This window comes from Cyprinus carpio, chromosome B9 (genome assembly GCF_018340385.1).
Source record: "Cyprinus carpio isolate SPL01 chromosome B9, ASM1834038v1, whole genome shotgun sequence".
Lineage (NCBI taxonomy): Eukaryota > Metazoa > Chordata > Actinopteri > Cypriniformes > Cyprinidae > Cyprinus > Cyprinus carpio.
In genome coordinates, this window is record NC_056605.1 from 4,911,295 (window position 1) to 4,928,272 (window position 16,978).

Sequence of the window (16,978 nt, forward strand, 5' to 3'; positions counted from 1 at the left end):
TTAAATAAAAGGCAACTTAAGTGTACTTAAAGAGAGTACAATCATTATATTTGAATATTTCTCTGTCATGCTTTAAAGAAGTACACTTATTTTGAAGCACAGGTCAAGTAATTGACTTTAATTTGAACTGTAGTGTATTATTTTGCTCTTGTCAAAATGTGTAATCCAGTTGAACTGATTACCACTTCTTCTCTGCAGTGGTCGGACACAGAAGCAGGTGATAGATTATGTGAAGGAAAATGAGTTTAAAAAACTGCCCTTTGATAGGTGAGCCTGATCTGTTATTTTAATGAATGAAAAGTCAGCATTTCTGCACTGCTATCCCTTTAAGATTTAATTAGTGTAAGGCTGTGTGGTTCATTATTTGTGTGTTTGTTGTTCTGTCTTTCAGGAAACATAGTCGAGTGCAGTACAACAGCAGTCTGTCACCTCTGCGTTCTGCACAGCACCAAGTGCCAAATCAAGTTAGTGTCTTCACATATGAATGTTTTCAAGCCATTTTTAACTAAGAGAGATGTTTATAAGGAATATATTGGGTTCAGCACAACTTAAGCTCACTCTAAAGCATTTGTTGCAAAATGGTATGATGTTGAACAGCAAATATTTTAGAAATGGATGGATAAATGAAATGAAATATTAAAAGTGCATTCAGAAGTGCTAATTTAAAAAGTTATACATAAGAAATATATTCTAAAGTTGTATACATAAGAAATATATTCTAAACTGTACTCATAATTTTCTAAAAAAAAAATTTATTTTAAAGGGGTCATAAGCTGCATTTTTACTTATTTTCTACTGTTCAACTGTACAAGTCCACTTATAATGTTATCAAGATTTTTATATGAAAAAATCATATCATCATAATTTAGAGGAAATAGGCTTTTTTTCTGTATGTTTTGTCCCCTTCTCATCAGAATGCTCTTTTTAAATAGATGCAGCGGATTGTAGACACAAAAGTGATTGTGGGAAGTCATGGCCTAGTGGTTAGAGAGTTTGATTCATAACCCTAAGGTTGTGGGTTTGAGTCTCGGGCCGGCAATACCACGACTGAGGTGCCCTTGAGCAAGGCACCGAACCCCCAACTGCTTCAATCTTTCTAAAAATCCTGTGTCGAATTGTGCCTTGTTTGTAAACGAATCCGCGTAAAATGACACAGTCTGGAGCTTCATTAAAAAATAAAGTTCAATCTATCTTTCCTAACATTGGGATCAGAATGAAGGCAATACAAAGACAATTTTTCCATAACTTGACACTGCACAGCATCTTGTTGTCTTCTGAGCCATATTTATAATTTGGTTTCTGCAGAGATCTGCGTTCTCTAGTTATTTACAATACCTGTGTGAATCGGTGGGCGGGGCTTAAACGGGCAGCGCTGTAGAAGCAGGTGTTGATCTTCTTCTGTGGAGGTGGTGCTAATCCACACTATTACATCATAGAGTGGAACATTCCACAAGCTGTTGTTTTAGCAGATCAAATTCAGTAAAAGCTGACTAACGAAAAAAGTTCTGAGTCCTGAAACGTACAGGATGTTTTTATAGTACAATGACCTCTTATGTCGAAAGATCAAGGGAACTTTGATTTCTCAGCTCACGACGCCTTTAATTATGTGTGGCTCAAAGAAAAGCCTCACACTCATTGACCATTGCCTTAGTAGATAGTAGCCTAGTGTAGTTTCAAAAATTAGCCAATGGAACAGAGCTATTATCATGATTTACCATCAGAGACAATAGGAGAAGTAGCTGTATGGCTGAGGAAGCAGAAAATGTCTGAAGCCAGAAAACAATCATAAACATCAGCGTGCTATAAAAAAAGGTGGAAACATTTGACTGCTTCTTTTTTGTTCAGACAAATAATTACTGTGTAATCCACTTTCTAAAACTCACTAGTATTAGTGTAATTTATGGCCATGCTGATCCATGCAACAGATGACAGTGAAGCATCTTAACACCATAAAGTACACAAAGAGCAGCAACACTAACACTAACAACTTAATGCACCATTAAATTAGTATAATTTGTTAAATGATTAAAAAAATTAATGACTGAATCAATGGACTGGGTCCTAGAGGAGCCTAGTGTTCTTTGGCTGAAGGGCCTGGCATCCTGAAGCTTTGGAGGCTGCAGGGCAATGATCCCAGTGTTCCAGTTTATAATCCAGCCCTGGCAAGAATAGCAGAAACGGTTATGATGTAACTATCTGCAATCTACTATTCACACAGAGCAAATTCCATCCTTAACCAACATGCTGGCATTACCAGAGGTTCATCCACATAGATAAGTAGTTCCGCCCTAAAAAAAGGACAATTAAAAATTATGTCAAAAATTATTAGGATATTAAGTAAAGATCATGTTCCATGAAGATGTTTAGTAATATGCATTGCTAAGGACTTCATTTGGATAACTTTAAAGGCAATTTTCTCAATATTTTTTATTTTATTTTATTTATTTGCACCCTCAGATTCCAGATTTTCAAATAGTTTTATCTGAGCCAAATATTGTCCTATCCTAACAAACCATACACCAATGGAAAGCTTATTTATTTAAAAATGTACCCTTATGACTGGTTTTATGGTCCAGGGTTGCATTTCTGCTTCTACACCCTCTGGAATGCTGGCCCCTAGACTTCCTTTATAATTGCACTGCTGTTCATGACAAGTTGATTAATTTCAGTGATTGGTAGCCCATGACTCATGTAGAACCCAGAATACTCTGGAACCTGTAATGTGCAGGTAATGATGAAAGAGTAATTTCCTTCTCTCTTCCTCCCTCAGGCTGTCAAGCAGAGCTGGGAGGGCTCATTTTTAGTAAGCTCAGAAGATTCTGCGATAATAAGACCATGTGGAAACTCCTCTCCATCGACTCAGCGCAATGGATGCAGCGACCAAACGTACCCCAGTCAGGAGGACAGCAGAAGCCCGGCAGCCAAGCAGCAGCCCGTCGATCGAGCAGGTCTGGCGTCCCGTGCAGCTAAAGGCAGCAGCTCATCCATCCCGTACATTGACTGCAGTGATGCAGAGTTTAGCGAACAGGAAGTCAGAGGTCGGGTCAGCAGGTCACACTCGCACACACGCGATGGCAACAGCGACAGCGCTTATGGCACCGGGTTTGGTTTGCCCCGGTCACACCAGCAGGACAGATACTTGGGCAAGTTCATGCAGAGAGAGTCTCCGCCTCTTTCCCCTGTAAGCCAAGCCACAAGCCCCGCCCACAGCTACCCAAGCCCTTCCTCTCCAAATCAAAGTGCTAACATTTTCGTGTCGCCATTTTTTGGAGGCAGGGTACGTGGGCCGCTTCATAGCACACTATTGGAAGAGATGGCCGCAAAAAGCTCCTTAAACCACCACACAGGCACCCGAAGCCTGACCTCTAGCCCCGCCCCCTCCTCAATTCACAGGACCAGCTCACTAAGCTACGCTCAGTATAATGGACACACCGGGCGGAGCTTTAATTCAAAAGCAAAACGGGAGGAAAGAGGGGGACTATTTAGTAGCTGCTCCCCAATTATGAATCGTTCAGCAAACAAGTCCCAGAACACCGTTAGCCAGTTAGAAAGAAACATGCGCGTCTCGAATCAGCCACAGCCTCCCGTTCTCTCCCGTGCCGAGAGAATGGCCATGTTGGAGCGCCGAATGCTGGCCAACGGGCTCACGCCTCCCGGCAAGGCCAATCTCAAGCCAAGCTCCCCGCACCGGCGCTTCGGGGCTGTGCAGATGATTGACGGCTCCACCAGTAGTGGAACAGACACTAGCGACTCAGAAGAGGCGGAGTCTACTGGCTCCTGCAGCCAATCACTGGGGTTCGAAAACCAAGCCGCCCGTAGTTCGTCCCGCCTCCCCAGAAATAAGTACTCATTCGAAAGCTTGCAGCTAGATGAGCTCGACGATGAAGGAGGGTGTGTGAACCTCAGTGATGAGGAAGGGATGCAAGTGTTTAGCTGCTAGCATGCTAGTGTGAAAACCTCATTGCGGTGTGCTTCTCGGCAATGCCACACTGAGTTTTCTTTTCCTATAACCTGAGATGGCCTTAGCTGTGTTACAAGGCGGATATCCCTCCCTTTCTCGAGGCAAAACTCTATAGTTTTGCAATAAGTGGTTTTATCCAGCCTCTGGATTGACTTTTGCGGTGCCAAGTTCTGCACAGAACGCTAATTACTTGCAGTTCTGATGCTGCAATAATCTGGAATACTTCAGGAATTCAGAGTGATGTTGTCACTCCCTGGAGTAAATTTAAGATCTCTGAGTAGGAAACATGCGAGGGGCCATAACAGGTAGATGTGAACGGGATTTTGCCAAGTAAGATGTGTTCCTGGATACTAGTTGACCCATCAGATGTTTGAGTTAGGGTTAGAATTAGTCTTAGAGTTGAATCTGGGGCTCCTACAGCAACTCATCGTTTCGCTCTATTTTTTAAAGGTTGTTAAGACTTTTTTGGGGCCTTCATGCCTCTCCTTTATGAGGAACAGTCTACATAAACCATTACTTTTAGACTTTTTAATAACTGTAGGAAATTGAACATTTAATCCTACTGTACAGTTGAAATATGGTACTTTTAGAACAAGGCTGGGCAACTCTGGCCCTCAAGGTCCACTGTCCTGCAGAGTTTAGCTCCAACACTACATGTAGCTTTCTAGTAATCCTGAAGACCTTGATCGCCTAGATCAGGTGTGTTTGATTAAGGCTGCATCTAAACTCTGCAGGTAAGTGGATCTCAGGGGCCAGAGCTGCCCACCCCTGTCTTTGAAGCATGTGTAGCAATCTTAGCACTGAGCAGCTCTCAGTATAGTGTAGAGCACAGGAAGCCAGCCCTGTTCCTAGAGGACTAGCTTCCTGCAGACTTCAATTCCAACACACCTGCCTGTTAGTTTTAAAGGATTAGTTCACTTCCAGAATAAGAATATCCTGATAATTTACACACCACCACGTCATGATGTTCATGTGTTTCTTTCTTCAGTCGAAAAGAAATTAAGGTTTTAGGAGAAAACTTTCAAGGATTTTTCTCCATATAGTGGACTTCAGTGGTGGCCAAGATCCAAATTGCAGTTTCAGTGCAGCTACAAAGGTCTCAACATGATCCCAGCTGAGGAATAAGAGTCTGGCAATCAAGCAATCTAGATAAAGAATCTAGCAAAACGATTGGTCATTTAAAAAAAAAAAAAAAAAAAATATATATATATATATATATATATATATATATATATATATATATATATATATATATATATATGTATACATACAGTATATATACTTTTTGACTACAAATGCTCATCTTGCACTAGCTCTGCAATGTGAGTCCATGACTTCAAGCATTACACTGGAAACAAGATTTGGCTTTCCTCGCACGTTCAATTTGTAAACATCATTTATGATTAAAAAGTATATGTATATATATATATATATTTTATAAAATCCAACAGATCGTTTCGCTACATAAGACCCTTATTCCTTGGCTGGGATTGTGTTTATTTGATTGGGGTTGGAGCTGAATTCTGCAGGATGGTATCTCTCCAGGAGCAGAGCTGGCTTCCTCTGGTAGAACTTCATCTTCATTAATATCCTTAATCATCAGTTTGCCATTTGTACATTTGTGCTGGCGCTCGCAGCTGCTTCTTCATAGAATCATTTAAAGAACAGTGCGATTTTTAAAGATTTACTCATGCTGAGCTTTGGCTAAAGATCTTCAAACCATGGTCTTCATTGTGTGGCTTTTTTCTCCTTCTGGCTGAGCCTCTGTTTACTATGAGAAATGAGCAGATTCAGAGACTGGACATTTTTAACGGTATCCTAAAATCCTGCATGATTTTTTATTAGCTAGATTTGAATGTAAGCATATTGAATATAAGGGGTTTTGTCCTATTGTGTCAGAATTGTGATGAATGTATTTGTCAGTAAGAGATTTCAGTTTATGAAGTGAGGATCCTGTCATTGTATACTCACCTTCATGTCATTTCAAATCTGTTTGACTTTTTCGTCCTTCCATGGAACACAAAAGAAAACATTCTTAAGAAATGACAGAAGTGTGCAGGTTATTGGTCTCCGTGGGTTTGGAATGACACGAGGGTGAGTAGGTAATGACAGAACTGTCTCTTTAAACTATATGATGGTTCAGTCTATAGAGAGAAAGTGTCACAGCATTTGTGTCTGCGTCTCACTGTGTTTCACTCTCTCCCTCCCTGAGCACCTCTACCTTACCTTGCACATGGGTTTACCTGTTATCCTTCAGCAGGGATTGGAAAGGGCATTTCAATTAGGGTTTTTGACATTTTAATAAAAACTGCATAACTGTTGTAGTATTTTCCCAGAAGAAAAAAAAATCAATGGAAATGTGATAATGCCATCTAGCACATGTTTCTAATCCCTGCCTGATTTCTCACTCAGCTTTGATGTCACTGCACTATTGGCTGATATTCACTATTGTTTTGTACCTTTTCTTTTTTTCTTCTGAAACCGCTTGAGCTTGTCATTCTTGTCATTTATGATCAATAAATGCTTGTTATGTTTTCTGCTGGCATTTAAAATGGAATGAATGAATTTGTAACTAATGGTGTTTTTAAATGCTGGGCTGCATGCTCTCCCTTCATATGGCTGTTCTGTTCTGTTTCAATGAAAGCTGAAAGGCAGTGCATTCTGGGATATTTTCATACACGAAAATTTGAATATCCTTATGAATGTCTGTGACATGACTGATCTTCTTTTGTTTGTTCACACAATGATCAAATTATACACCAGGATTGTTTAGGCATAAAAAATGATGCCACTTACTGTTCATTTGTGTGAATGACATGCTGATGATCTTTTTCACACCTTGGCTGTGTTCAGAATGGAATTCTAGCATACTGTTTGCTGCCCAATACACACGGTATACTTCATGCACGTTTTTAAATAATAAGTATTTGAAGAATGAACTATGCAACAAACATTTCAAGTAGCAGTTAGCTATACTGTTGAAACTCACCCTAACAACAATGCACATTTAAGTAGCCTATTATTTAGAAAATTAAACTGCAACATGTTATTGTTTATCTTTTTTAGTCTGATCAAACAATCAGAACGTCCAGTTCTTTTATCACATTGGGAATTTATATCCCGCAAAGTACATACTGCATGTAACCAAACTACATAGACTGCACAGCAAGTACAGTAGTATGGTAGTTGCTATTCTGAACATAGTCGTTCCCTCTCTTCCTCTGTCTCTCTCCTTCAGCACTGTTCAAGCTTAATCTCTGTTCTGATGTTCCCTGCCTGTTCCTTCTCAATGACTTTGGTTCTGCTGCTCTTTATGAACCACATAGACTTTTTAACAATGTATTTTGTGCATTAGTGTCAATAAAGTTACAGTTGGCCTTTGAAGACTCAGGAATTGTTTTTTTAAAGCTTATAATGCTCATATTTTTCATGATCCAACCCTCCTTCCCTTTCAATCCTACCAACACCCCCACCCCCCTCCCTGCTGTCTATGGCTGCACAGCGCATGTCTCGCTATCCGTCCTCACATGTATGTATATAAAGTGCCGTATACATGCATTAGTTCACGTTGTATGTGCAGTATGTATGTATGGCGTAGTGTGAATTGTTTATATTGTTTGTACATGGAGGAGTTTGTGCTGTAAATACACTACCATTTACAAGATTGGACATGTTCCGTATTATTACAGGTTTCCACTTTTTCAAGTTTGAGCTTCTTATCCAGCTAGCACTCAACTTACTAACTTTAAACTGTATAAACTGCCGGCGACTTGTTGATGCTTTTCTTTCACTTTCTGCCCCTAATTGTGCATTTTAAAATGTATACTTTTAAAATCTAAAAGTATATTTTGAAAAAAAAAGGACTTGCAGATAGATAATGTAAAATTAATAAAGTAAGATGGCTCTTAAGTGTACTTAAAGAGAGTAAACTTTCCTAACTTTGCCTCTTAACACACTTAAGTACACTTTTTAAAAGTACAGAATGTCAAATTAAATTAAAAGTTTTACTTTGAAGTAAAACAGTTAAGTTTACATTTTAAATCATGTTTTACTAATTTAATGAAGTACACTTAATTTGATGTGTTGACTTATATACTAAAGCACACGTGAAGCACTTGATTATAATTTTAACTGATATTACATTTAAAGTTAATATATTTTAAATGTCCTGAATTGCAACTTTATCATTACAAATACTTTTAATTACATGATATACAAGTTAGAAATAGAAATAACATAAGTATATTCAAGTTGACTATAAATGCATGTCGGTGCGTTCACTTTAACCATATTTCAAAGACAACAGAATGGAAGTAATTATGAAATTACATATTAAGATGTACTTAAGTGAAAAAAAGTGAAGTTTATCTGTTTGTATTATGTAAATTTAAACTATGATACATTTTCTTTTAATCGTAGTTAAAATGTTTCTGAAAACATTGCAGTGAATTTGCACTTTAATATATTAGTTCCATACTAAGTACTCTTTTTAAAAGTATGCTGAAGTGTACTTCCTTTTTCACAACTTGTCTATTTCAGTTTAAAAGCTTTCGGATCAGGAGAAACTTGTTCACAGCTTTGACTGGTAGTGTATTCTGTAAGTCATTAAGACTGCTTTGTGTTGTTATCTGTGTCGGGCTGCACTCACACCGGCTTCATTTATCATGACTGCACTACTCTGAGGAAACACATGAGGTGGATTTGGGCAAGTACTGAGAAAAACCTCCTGTAGGTGTAGAGATTTGTGGGAAGTGCACTAGACTAGAGGAACAATGAACATAGACGTGCATATTTAGTATTTATCATTTATTTATGTGTTTGTTTGTTTATTTTACCCATTTAGACACAAGAACTGTTACTGCCGTACCAATAGTACAATGGCAATACCATGGTACAGCAACTTTGATAAATATCTCGGTGTTGTACAGTATGATATGATTACTGTACTATGGTATTCACATGGTACTTCCAAAAATAGAATGCTACTCCCATGGTTTATATTCAAATGAACTACTTTTTTTGGGCATTTTTGCATGCTAAAATAAGTGAAAGTGAAGTCTAGATGCACACATCACATATCAGAACAATAAATATAAAAGGAATCTGCCTCAGACCTGTGCTAATGATCTTCATCTGTGCCTTTCTGTCATTCTCAGAGGTGACGTGTGCTTTAGTTAACGGTCACGCTGAAGATTGTAGAGGAGCGACGCCGTCTCCTCTCATCTCACCCATGCTGAATGACACTGGTGCCATACGCACTGATGATGAGGAGGACAACAGGAGGAAGGTGAGACCTGTGGTTGACTGTACTGTCAATAGTTCCCAAAAGCATTAGGAATTGTTGCATGGTACCATAGCAGCCCAACGTCGAGAATCAGAAATGTTTCTTGATCAGCAAATCAGCATTTTAGAATGATTTCTGAAGGATCATGTGACACTGAAGAAGGCTGAAAATACAGCTTTGCAACAAAGGAATAAATTACATTTTAAAGTATATTAAAATTACATTAGCATACATGCATTTAAATTACATTTCAAATTATTATCAGTGTGGCTTTATTGTGTTTATATGTATAATAAACCATCTCTCTTATGCAACTGTAGTATACATGTTTAACTCTTTCCCTGCCAGGGTTTTTGAAAAAAAGTTACCAGCCACCGCCAGCGTTTTTGCTGATTTTCACTAAAATTGTATGGCCCCCAGAATATTATGTTGTATGACTATCTGAACATGAAATACATCAAAATAAATATCAGACCCTCTACTTTCAAAAAAATTAATAAAAATAAAAATCTTCAAGCATTGTTTTTTTTTTTTTTTTTTTTTTTATCAACACTTGAATGTATGTCTTTTTTATAAAAAAAGCAACATTTTGACTAAAACGCTGAGAAAATCAAATTTTTATCAAATACATCTGGATCATATTCAGTAATATTATCAAAACAAAGATGCAGAAGATGGCTTCCCTCAGTACTCCCAAAGCTTGCACAGGCCTTTACCACTTCACTCTGTAACATTAGGCAGTTTTCATTTACATGCGGTTAATGTTGATGATGGCATTATTTTTCATATGCATATGCTTACATATGAGATTGCTCGTTTCTGTGTCTTCCTGGTCTGTGTTTTTGATCTGCACTTTACTCACTCGGGAGATTCGTAAAAGCGCCCCCTAGTGTATACCAGCGAGAACGCGGAAACCCAGAAAATTCTGTGTTTGGCAGGGAAAGAGTTAATGTCAGTTTGTACTGATGACTTGTATTGTATTGCGTGTGTTTGTGCAGAACTGTCCCACTGATAATGCGTACTGCATTGCTAAAGAGCTGCTGTGTACTGAGAGGACATACCTGAAGGACCTGGAGCTGATCACAGTGGTAAATGATGGACAGACTCTTCATCACATCTGCACACACACACACACACACACACACACACACACACACACATTCCTGTCTAGCCACAGTAAGTGGATTTCTATTCAACTCTATAGAGCTCAAGTTTCCTGTTTCAGCCCACAAAACACACAGTGCAGTCATCAGAGACTGTGGTTCAGGTTTAGAGGATGTGTGAATGTGTGTGTGTGTGAGAGAGAGAGGACAGAAATGGGGCTATGTTTACAGACCTGAGGGCAATGTGGCTTTTGTAGGACTCTAGCACAGTTTAACACTGTAGTATATCAGCAGAGGCGTTCTGCTTACTTTTTCAGCTACACACCTAACATGAACCACACACTCAGTCCAGTGATGAGTACAAAATCTAATCTCATGTTAGGCTAGATTATTATACATTGAATTAATATTATCAGTTAGTTTAATTAGAATTGTGTAAGTCAATATTGTGTCCAGAATTATAGACTGCACACTCAGTATGGTACTTTTTTTTAAAGTAAGAGTTTTGAAATATTTTTTAAAAGAAGTCTCTTCTGCTCACCAAGGTTGCATTTATTTGATCAAAAATACAGTAAAAACAGTAATATTGTGAAGTATTATTACACTTTAAAATAATTGTGTTCTATTTTAATATGTAATTGTAATGTAAAATGTCATTTATTCCTGTGATGCAAAGCTGAATTACTCCAGTCTTTTGTCACATGATCCTTCAGAAAAATATAATGATTTGCTGCTCAAGAAATATTTATTGTTATTATCAGTGTTGAAAACAGTTATGCTGCTTCATATTATAGTATTTCATAACATAACATACATGTCATGTTACAGAAAGAACAGCATTTATCTGAAATTGAAATTTTTAGTTTAGTTTCTACTGTCACTTTTGATCAGTTTAATGCATCCTGGCATTAAAAGTATGATTTTTTTTTCCCCAAACCTTTGAAAGGTGGTATACTGTATATACATATACTGTGTCATGAACTAAACTCAACAAAACTGCACACTTATTAAAATGTTCATAATAGTAATAGTTACTCAGTGCACATAGAAGGTATAGGTTTTGTAACATTATTGATGTGTGTGTGTGTGTGTGTGTGTGTGTGTGTGTGTGTGTGTGTGTGTGTGTGTGTGTGTGTGTGTGTGTGTGTTAGTCGTTTCAGGGAGTGTTGGATAAAGAGGATTGTGTTCCTGAGGCTCTGAAGACACTGCTGAGTTCCACCTATGAGCCGCTACATTCCCACCACACACACTTCCTCCAGGAGCTTGAGGAGAGACTGTCACTGTGGTGAGTAACACACACACACACACACACACACACACGCACACAGACACACACACACACACACACACACACACACACACACACACACACACACACACACACACAGATCGATCAGGTTTCAGTCTGGACAGTAAGCTGAGTTTGAGTGATGGTTTCAGCCGTGGCATTGACAGCTCTCAGTATCATTGTCAGGGTCATTCGAGCGTTTGAGAGACTGAAGCTTGTGTTAGTGTTCACATGAGTGTGTGTTTTTAGGATAAACTGTATTTGTAGTCAATGGTCAGGAGTATGAAGGCTGAATCTTATCCTGCACCTCAATCTGCATATTATCTGTTGTAAATAGCTGCGATTGCAATTAGAAAAGTGTCCCAGATCGTAATAAGGTGAAAATAGTAAGTCCAGTTTGTGACAATTCAATTTCATAGAAAAAAAAAAAAACAGAATTATGAACTGTAATAAATGAATCTGTATCTATGGTAGGGACCCTTTTGACAGACTGATGGCACATTTAAAGACACTGTAAACACTGTAAATCTTAATATAATATTATATATTATGTATTATTTCTTTATTTAATGTACATTATAAAACTATATTTTGTGTTTTATTATCCTAGATAAAAAAAAATAATGATAATAATAATATTTTTTCTTCAGATCAGTATTATTTTAGCATTATTGATTTGCTATTATATATTTAATTTAATAGTTTAAATTAGATTTTATTTTATAATTTTGACTTTCACTTTAATTGCAAAGTTTTTGTAATTTTGTTGTTTTTGTAATTTTTATTAATTGTTTTGTCTATATATTATTCATTCATTGTAGATATTAGTTTTATTTTATTTAAGTGCTTAAACAAATTAAAAATGAGAAATGTTGCCTTGTCAACTAGCTGAAATAAAATATGTTTAAAACTGTTTTTTTTATTTCTGTTAACATTTATTTTGTTTCAGGTTATCGAGATGTTTTATGGGTTTAGTTTTTGCTGTTGGAACAAATGGGATGCAAAATTAGGTTACAATTTATATTATGGTGTCCTTGTTACAGTGTAATTATTCAGTTAAGTACTGAGTAATTTAATTAACAACATACTTACACTTAGGGTTTGGTTTGGGGTTAGTTGCTTGTAATTATGCATAATTTACTGTCATTACTATAGTAAGTACACGTAAGGTGTAACAAGAACACTGTAAAATAAAGTGTTCCCAGAACTGATATGTGCTACTGTATGGTCTCCTTTTCTCCTCAGATGTTTACTGTCCCCTGTCCTGTAGAGTCTAACACCAACTCTATTCAAACAGAGCTCAACAAGCTAGCAATCAACTCTGAGAACCAGATCTGAGAAACTGCTTTAGTGAATAATGTAATTAGTTATGCAAATTAGTGGCAGCCTTTCAGCTCTACTCAGAAAACATCATTAGTCTGGAGTCTATTATGATCGCCGCCTGCTGGTCAAACCACACCATTACTCAGGAACTAATGATTAAAATAAGTTGAAGGTGTAGTTTATCACCCAAAAATAATAATTCTAATAATAATTTGCAATGTGTTTTAGGGAAGGCCCATGCAGTACGGAGGTTAAAGGAGAAATGCAGCGTATAGGAGACCTACTGCTGAAGAGCGCACAGGAGCTGAAGGTGATTCTGTGTGTGTGTGTGTGTGTGTGTGTGGTAGATGGTTTGTTTTCGGTCATGTTATAGACAGTACTGTGTGTTTTTGATCCTCCAGGCTCTCTCAGGGCAGCTGCAGATGATCTCAGAGTGTGTGTTTGCGCTGGAGAGAGCGTGTGTCGCGTCCCGCAGGCTGGAGTGTGTGTGCCGTGAGTTTGAGCTGCAGAAGGTGTGTTACATTCCTCTGAACGTCTTTCTGCTGAGTCCTCTCCATCGCCTGCTGCACTACAGACAGATACTAGACAGACTCTGCAAACACTACCCGCCGACACACACCGACTACAGCGACTGCAGAGGTGAGTGTAACAGTGTCTGTGCTAATGTTTTGAAGAAATGTTCCCTGAAGACAGCTATATCTGAACACAACTTAATTTTTGGGGATGTCTTCAAAAGAAAATAAAAATGCTTCATAAAGGTATTAAGACCAAAAGTTGTATTTTAGGGCTAAATTATAGGAATTAAAGATCTGTAAAAATAAATGGGAAGTCCCTGTTTAGATAAAGAGGAGCTAAAATGTTTTCTGTGTTTCTTCATAATTTTGACCTACATTGATGTCAAATAAAAAAAGTGCAATTAAATAATAATGCAATACTTTCAGTAATTTATTAAATGACAAAACTGACAATAATCAAATAAAATAAAAAGATCAAAATAAACATAAAAATACACTTTAATTAAAGGTGTGTATATGTTATATTATATTATACTGCATAAAAAAAACAAATAATCCCATCCAAAATAAGAGTTTCTGTTAACATAATAAATGTATATGAACTGTTTATTTATTATGTATATATAAAGACACACACATGCAGTATATATTTTGAAAATATTTCCATATATACATTTATATATTCATATTATTATATTTTATATAACATATTTTTCTTAAATATACACATGCATGTGTTTATATTTATATATACGTAATAAATATACACAGTACACACTCATATATTATATAAACAAAAACTCTTTTTTTGGATGTGATTAATTTATATATATATATATATATTATATATATATATATATATATATATATATATTATACAGGCAAATAGAAAGTTTACAGAATTTATTTAAAATGGAAATATGTTTTTAAAACGATATATGTCTTTGCTCTCACTTTTGTTCTATTTAATGAATCTTTGCTGATTAAAAGTATTTATTTCATTCAAAATAATAATACTGAAAAAATCTCACTGACCCCAGACGTTTTAATAGTAATGTGTATCTGTGTGTATGTACATGTGTTTGTGTGTGTTGTAGCTGCTTTGGACGATGTGTGTGAATTGGAGGCTGCTCTTCGTCCTGGTCTGGAACAGATTGAGAACTATCAGAAACTCCTGGAGCTTCAGAAGGATTTGATTGGTGTTGAGCATCTGGCCGTGGCTGGACGTCAGCTCATCAGACTGGGCTGCCTCAGCAAACTCTCTGGGAAAGGCCTTCAGCAGCGCATGTTCTTCCTGGTGAGATTTCAGCACACACATCTATGCTTCATATAATAGAGGGACCTATTGTTCTTAAAGGATAGATCGAATTACAATCATGTCATCATTTTCTGTACTCCCCCTCATGTTGTTCCAAACCTGTATGAGTGTCCTTCTTCAGTTGAGATCAAAAGAAGATATTTTGAAGAATGTTGGTAACCAATCAGTTGACTTCCATAGTATTGTTTTCTGTATTATGGAAGTCAAAGGTTACCAGCAACTGTTTGGTTACCAACATTCTTCAAAATATCTTCTCTTAAAGAATGTTTGTAATTCTGAAAATTCTAATAACTATATAACTACCCCAAGGCCTAATACTAAACTCTCTCCATATTTTTGAACAGATTTCTGATGAACTCTTTCTTTCTTTCTTTATGTGGAGCCAGTTCAATGACGTTCTGTTGTACAGCACTCGAGGGATAACATCAGCCAATCAGTTTACAGTGCACAGACAACTTCCTCTGCACGGCATGACAGTAAGAAAACTCATCAACCTTTGTATAAAATACAGATGTTATTGTTTGGCATGAGAATCCACCCATGAGAAATGTGTGTGTGTGTGTGTGTGTGTGTGTGTGTGTGTGTGTGTGTGTGTGTGTGTGTGTGTGTGTGTGTGTGTGTGTGTGTGTGTGTGTGTGTGTGTGTGTGTTCAGATCCGGGAGAGTGAGGATGAGTGGGGCGTCCCGCACTCCTTCACACTGATGGTACAGCAGCAGTCACTGGTGGTCGCCGCATGGTAATCATTCGCAATATCTGTGTGTCAAGTACAGCTTTTTCAGAGGATGCAAGAGTGTTAGAGGTGCAAATATGATGGATGCTTTTCAAAAACATTCAGATCTCTTGTCTCTTGCAGTTCAGAGTCAGAAATGGAGAAGTGGATGGAGGATTTGAAGATGGCGGTTGACATGGCTGAAGAGTGTAATGGACTGACCGCTGACCTGCTGTCTACTAGCAAGGATGTCAGTAAGTGACACATGATCAAAATACAGTTACCATAGCATTAAAATAGACCCTGTCTGCTTTCTTAGTACATCTTTATCAAAATATAATATTTCACTCCACCTCTAAAATGACTTTCCTTTTTGGCAATTTGTCATAATCCAATTAATTTTCATAGTGTAAAATTAAGTCTTGCCCTGCATTTTTTTGCTTAAAGGTTAAATATCAAATTTGGCTTTGAAATAAGTCACATTATAAAAGTAAAATGAGTTGCTGTTTCATGAATCTATATTTTTTTTTTGATATGTATTGTCAAATTTTAGAAGTACATTTTATCATATTTTAAAAAAAGAGTACTTCTTGTGACAATAATGTACTTAAAAGAATATACTTAAAGGGATAGTTCACCCCAAAATAAAATTCTGTCATGAATTACTCACCCTTGTGTGGTTCCAAACCCGTTAGACCTTTGTTCATCTTCAGAACACAAATTAAGATATTTTTGATTGAATCTGAGAGCTCTCTGACCCTCCATAGACAGCAATGCAACTGTAATGTTCCCAGGTCCAGAAACATAGCAAGGATCATCGCTAAAACATTCCATGTTACTTCAGTGGCTCAACTTCAGTTTTGTGAAGCTACGAGAATACTTTTGTGCACAAAGAAAACAAAACAAAAAAGACTTTATTCAACAATTCTTCCCCGACAAGTCATTTTGGAGATTATCACAATACATACGCACGCTTTCACCCAAGCGTGATGAAAGCGTGAATGATTACATTCTGGGTACTCTCCAAAGTGGAAGACATAACTCAGGGGAGAAGAATTCTGAGTACATGATTATTTTGATATAATATTTTGTTTTTTTAGATTTGTTAAAATGAAGGTTAGCCACTGATGTCACATGGACTGTTTTAGCGATGTCCTTAGTACATTTCTGGACAGTTGCATTGCTGTCTATGGAGGGTCAGGGTCAGAGAGGGAGTATTTAGTAGCATATTTTAGCACAATTACGTGTCTCAATATACAGTGAATGTTTTTCCCAGAATCCTCAGGGGCGTCTGAAGTGGTGGAGTCAGAGGATGATCTTTGTGGATCTCGGACATCTTTGCCTCGCAATGGCAACAATTCAGGAAACACTCTTAACCGCGGGAACACGACAGCCCACGTGTGCTGGCATCGCAACACCAGTGTCTCCATGCTGGACTTCAGCATCGCCATAGAGGTACCAGTCCTCCGTCTGCTCA

General features: G+C 37.3%; 1 protein-coding gene across 2 annotated transcripts in view; it reads left to right on the forward strand.

Annotated features, from left to right (window-relative positions):
- LOC109099413 (FERM, ARHGEF and pleckstrin domain-containing protein 1-like) overlaps window positions 1-16,978 on the forward strand; it is a 42,244-nt gene that overhangs the window by 22,750 nt on the left and 2,516 nt on the right. For both annotated transcript variants that reach the window (XM_042730689.1, XM_042730688.1), the window contains exons 11-23: window positions 199-267; window positions 392-464; window positions 2,771-2,948; window positions 9,118-9,248; window positions 10,244-10,333; window positions 11,500-11,633; window positions 13,188-13,269; window positions 13,361-13,598; window positions 14,572-14,771; window positions 15,179-15,268; window positions 15,446-15,528; window positions 15,646-15,755; window positions 16,778-16,956. In XM_042730689.1, the coding sequence (XP_042586623.1) occupies window positions 199-267; window positions 392-464; window positions 2,771-2,948; window positions 9,118-9,248; window positions 10,244-10,333; window positions 11,500-11,633; window positions 13,188-13,269; window positions 13,361-13,598; window positions 14,572-14,771; window positions 15,179-15,268; window positions 15,446-15,528; window positions 15,646-15,755; window positions 16,778-16,956 (1,657 nt within the window). The remainder of the gene's footprint in view (window positions 1-198; window positions 268-391; window positions 465-2,770; window positions 2,949-9,117; window positions 9,249-10,243; window positions 10,334-11,499; window positions 11,634-13,187; window positions 13,270-13,360; window positions 13,599-14,571; window positions 14,772-15,178; window positions 15,269-15,445; window positions 15,529-15,645; window positions 15,756-16,777; window positions 16,957-16,978) is intronic.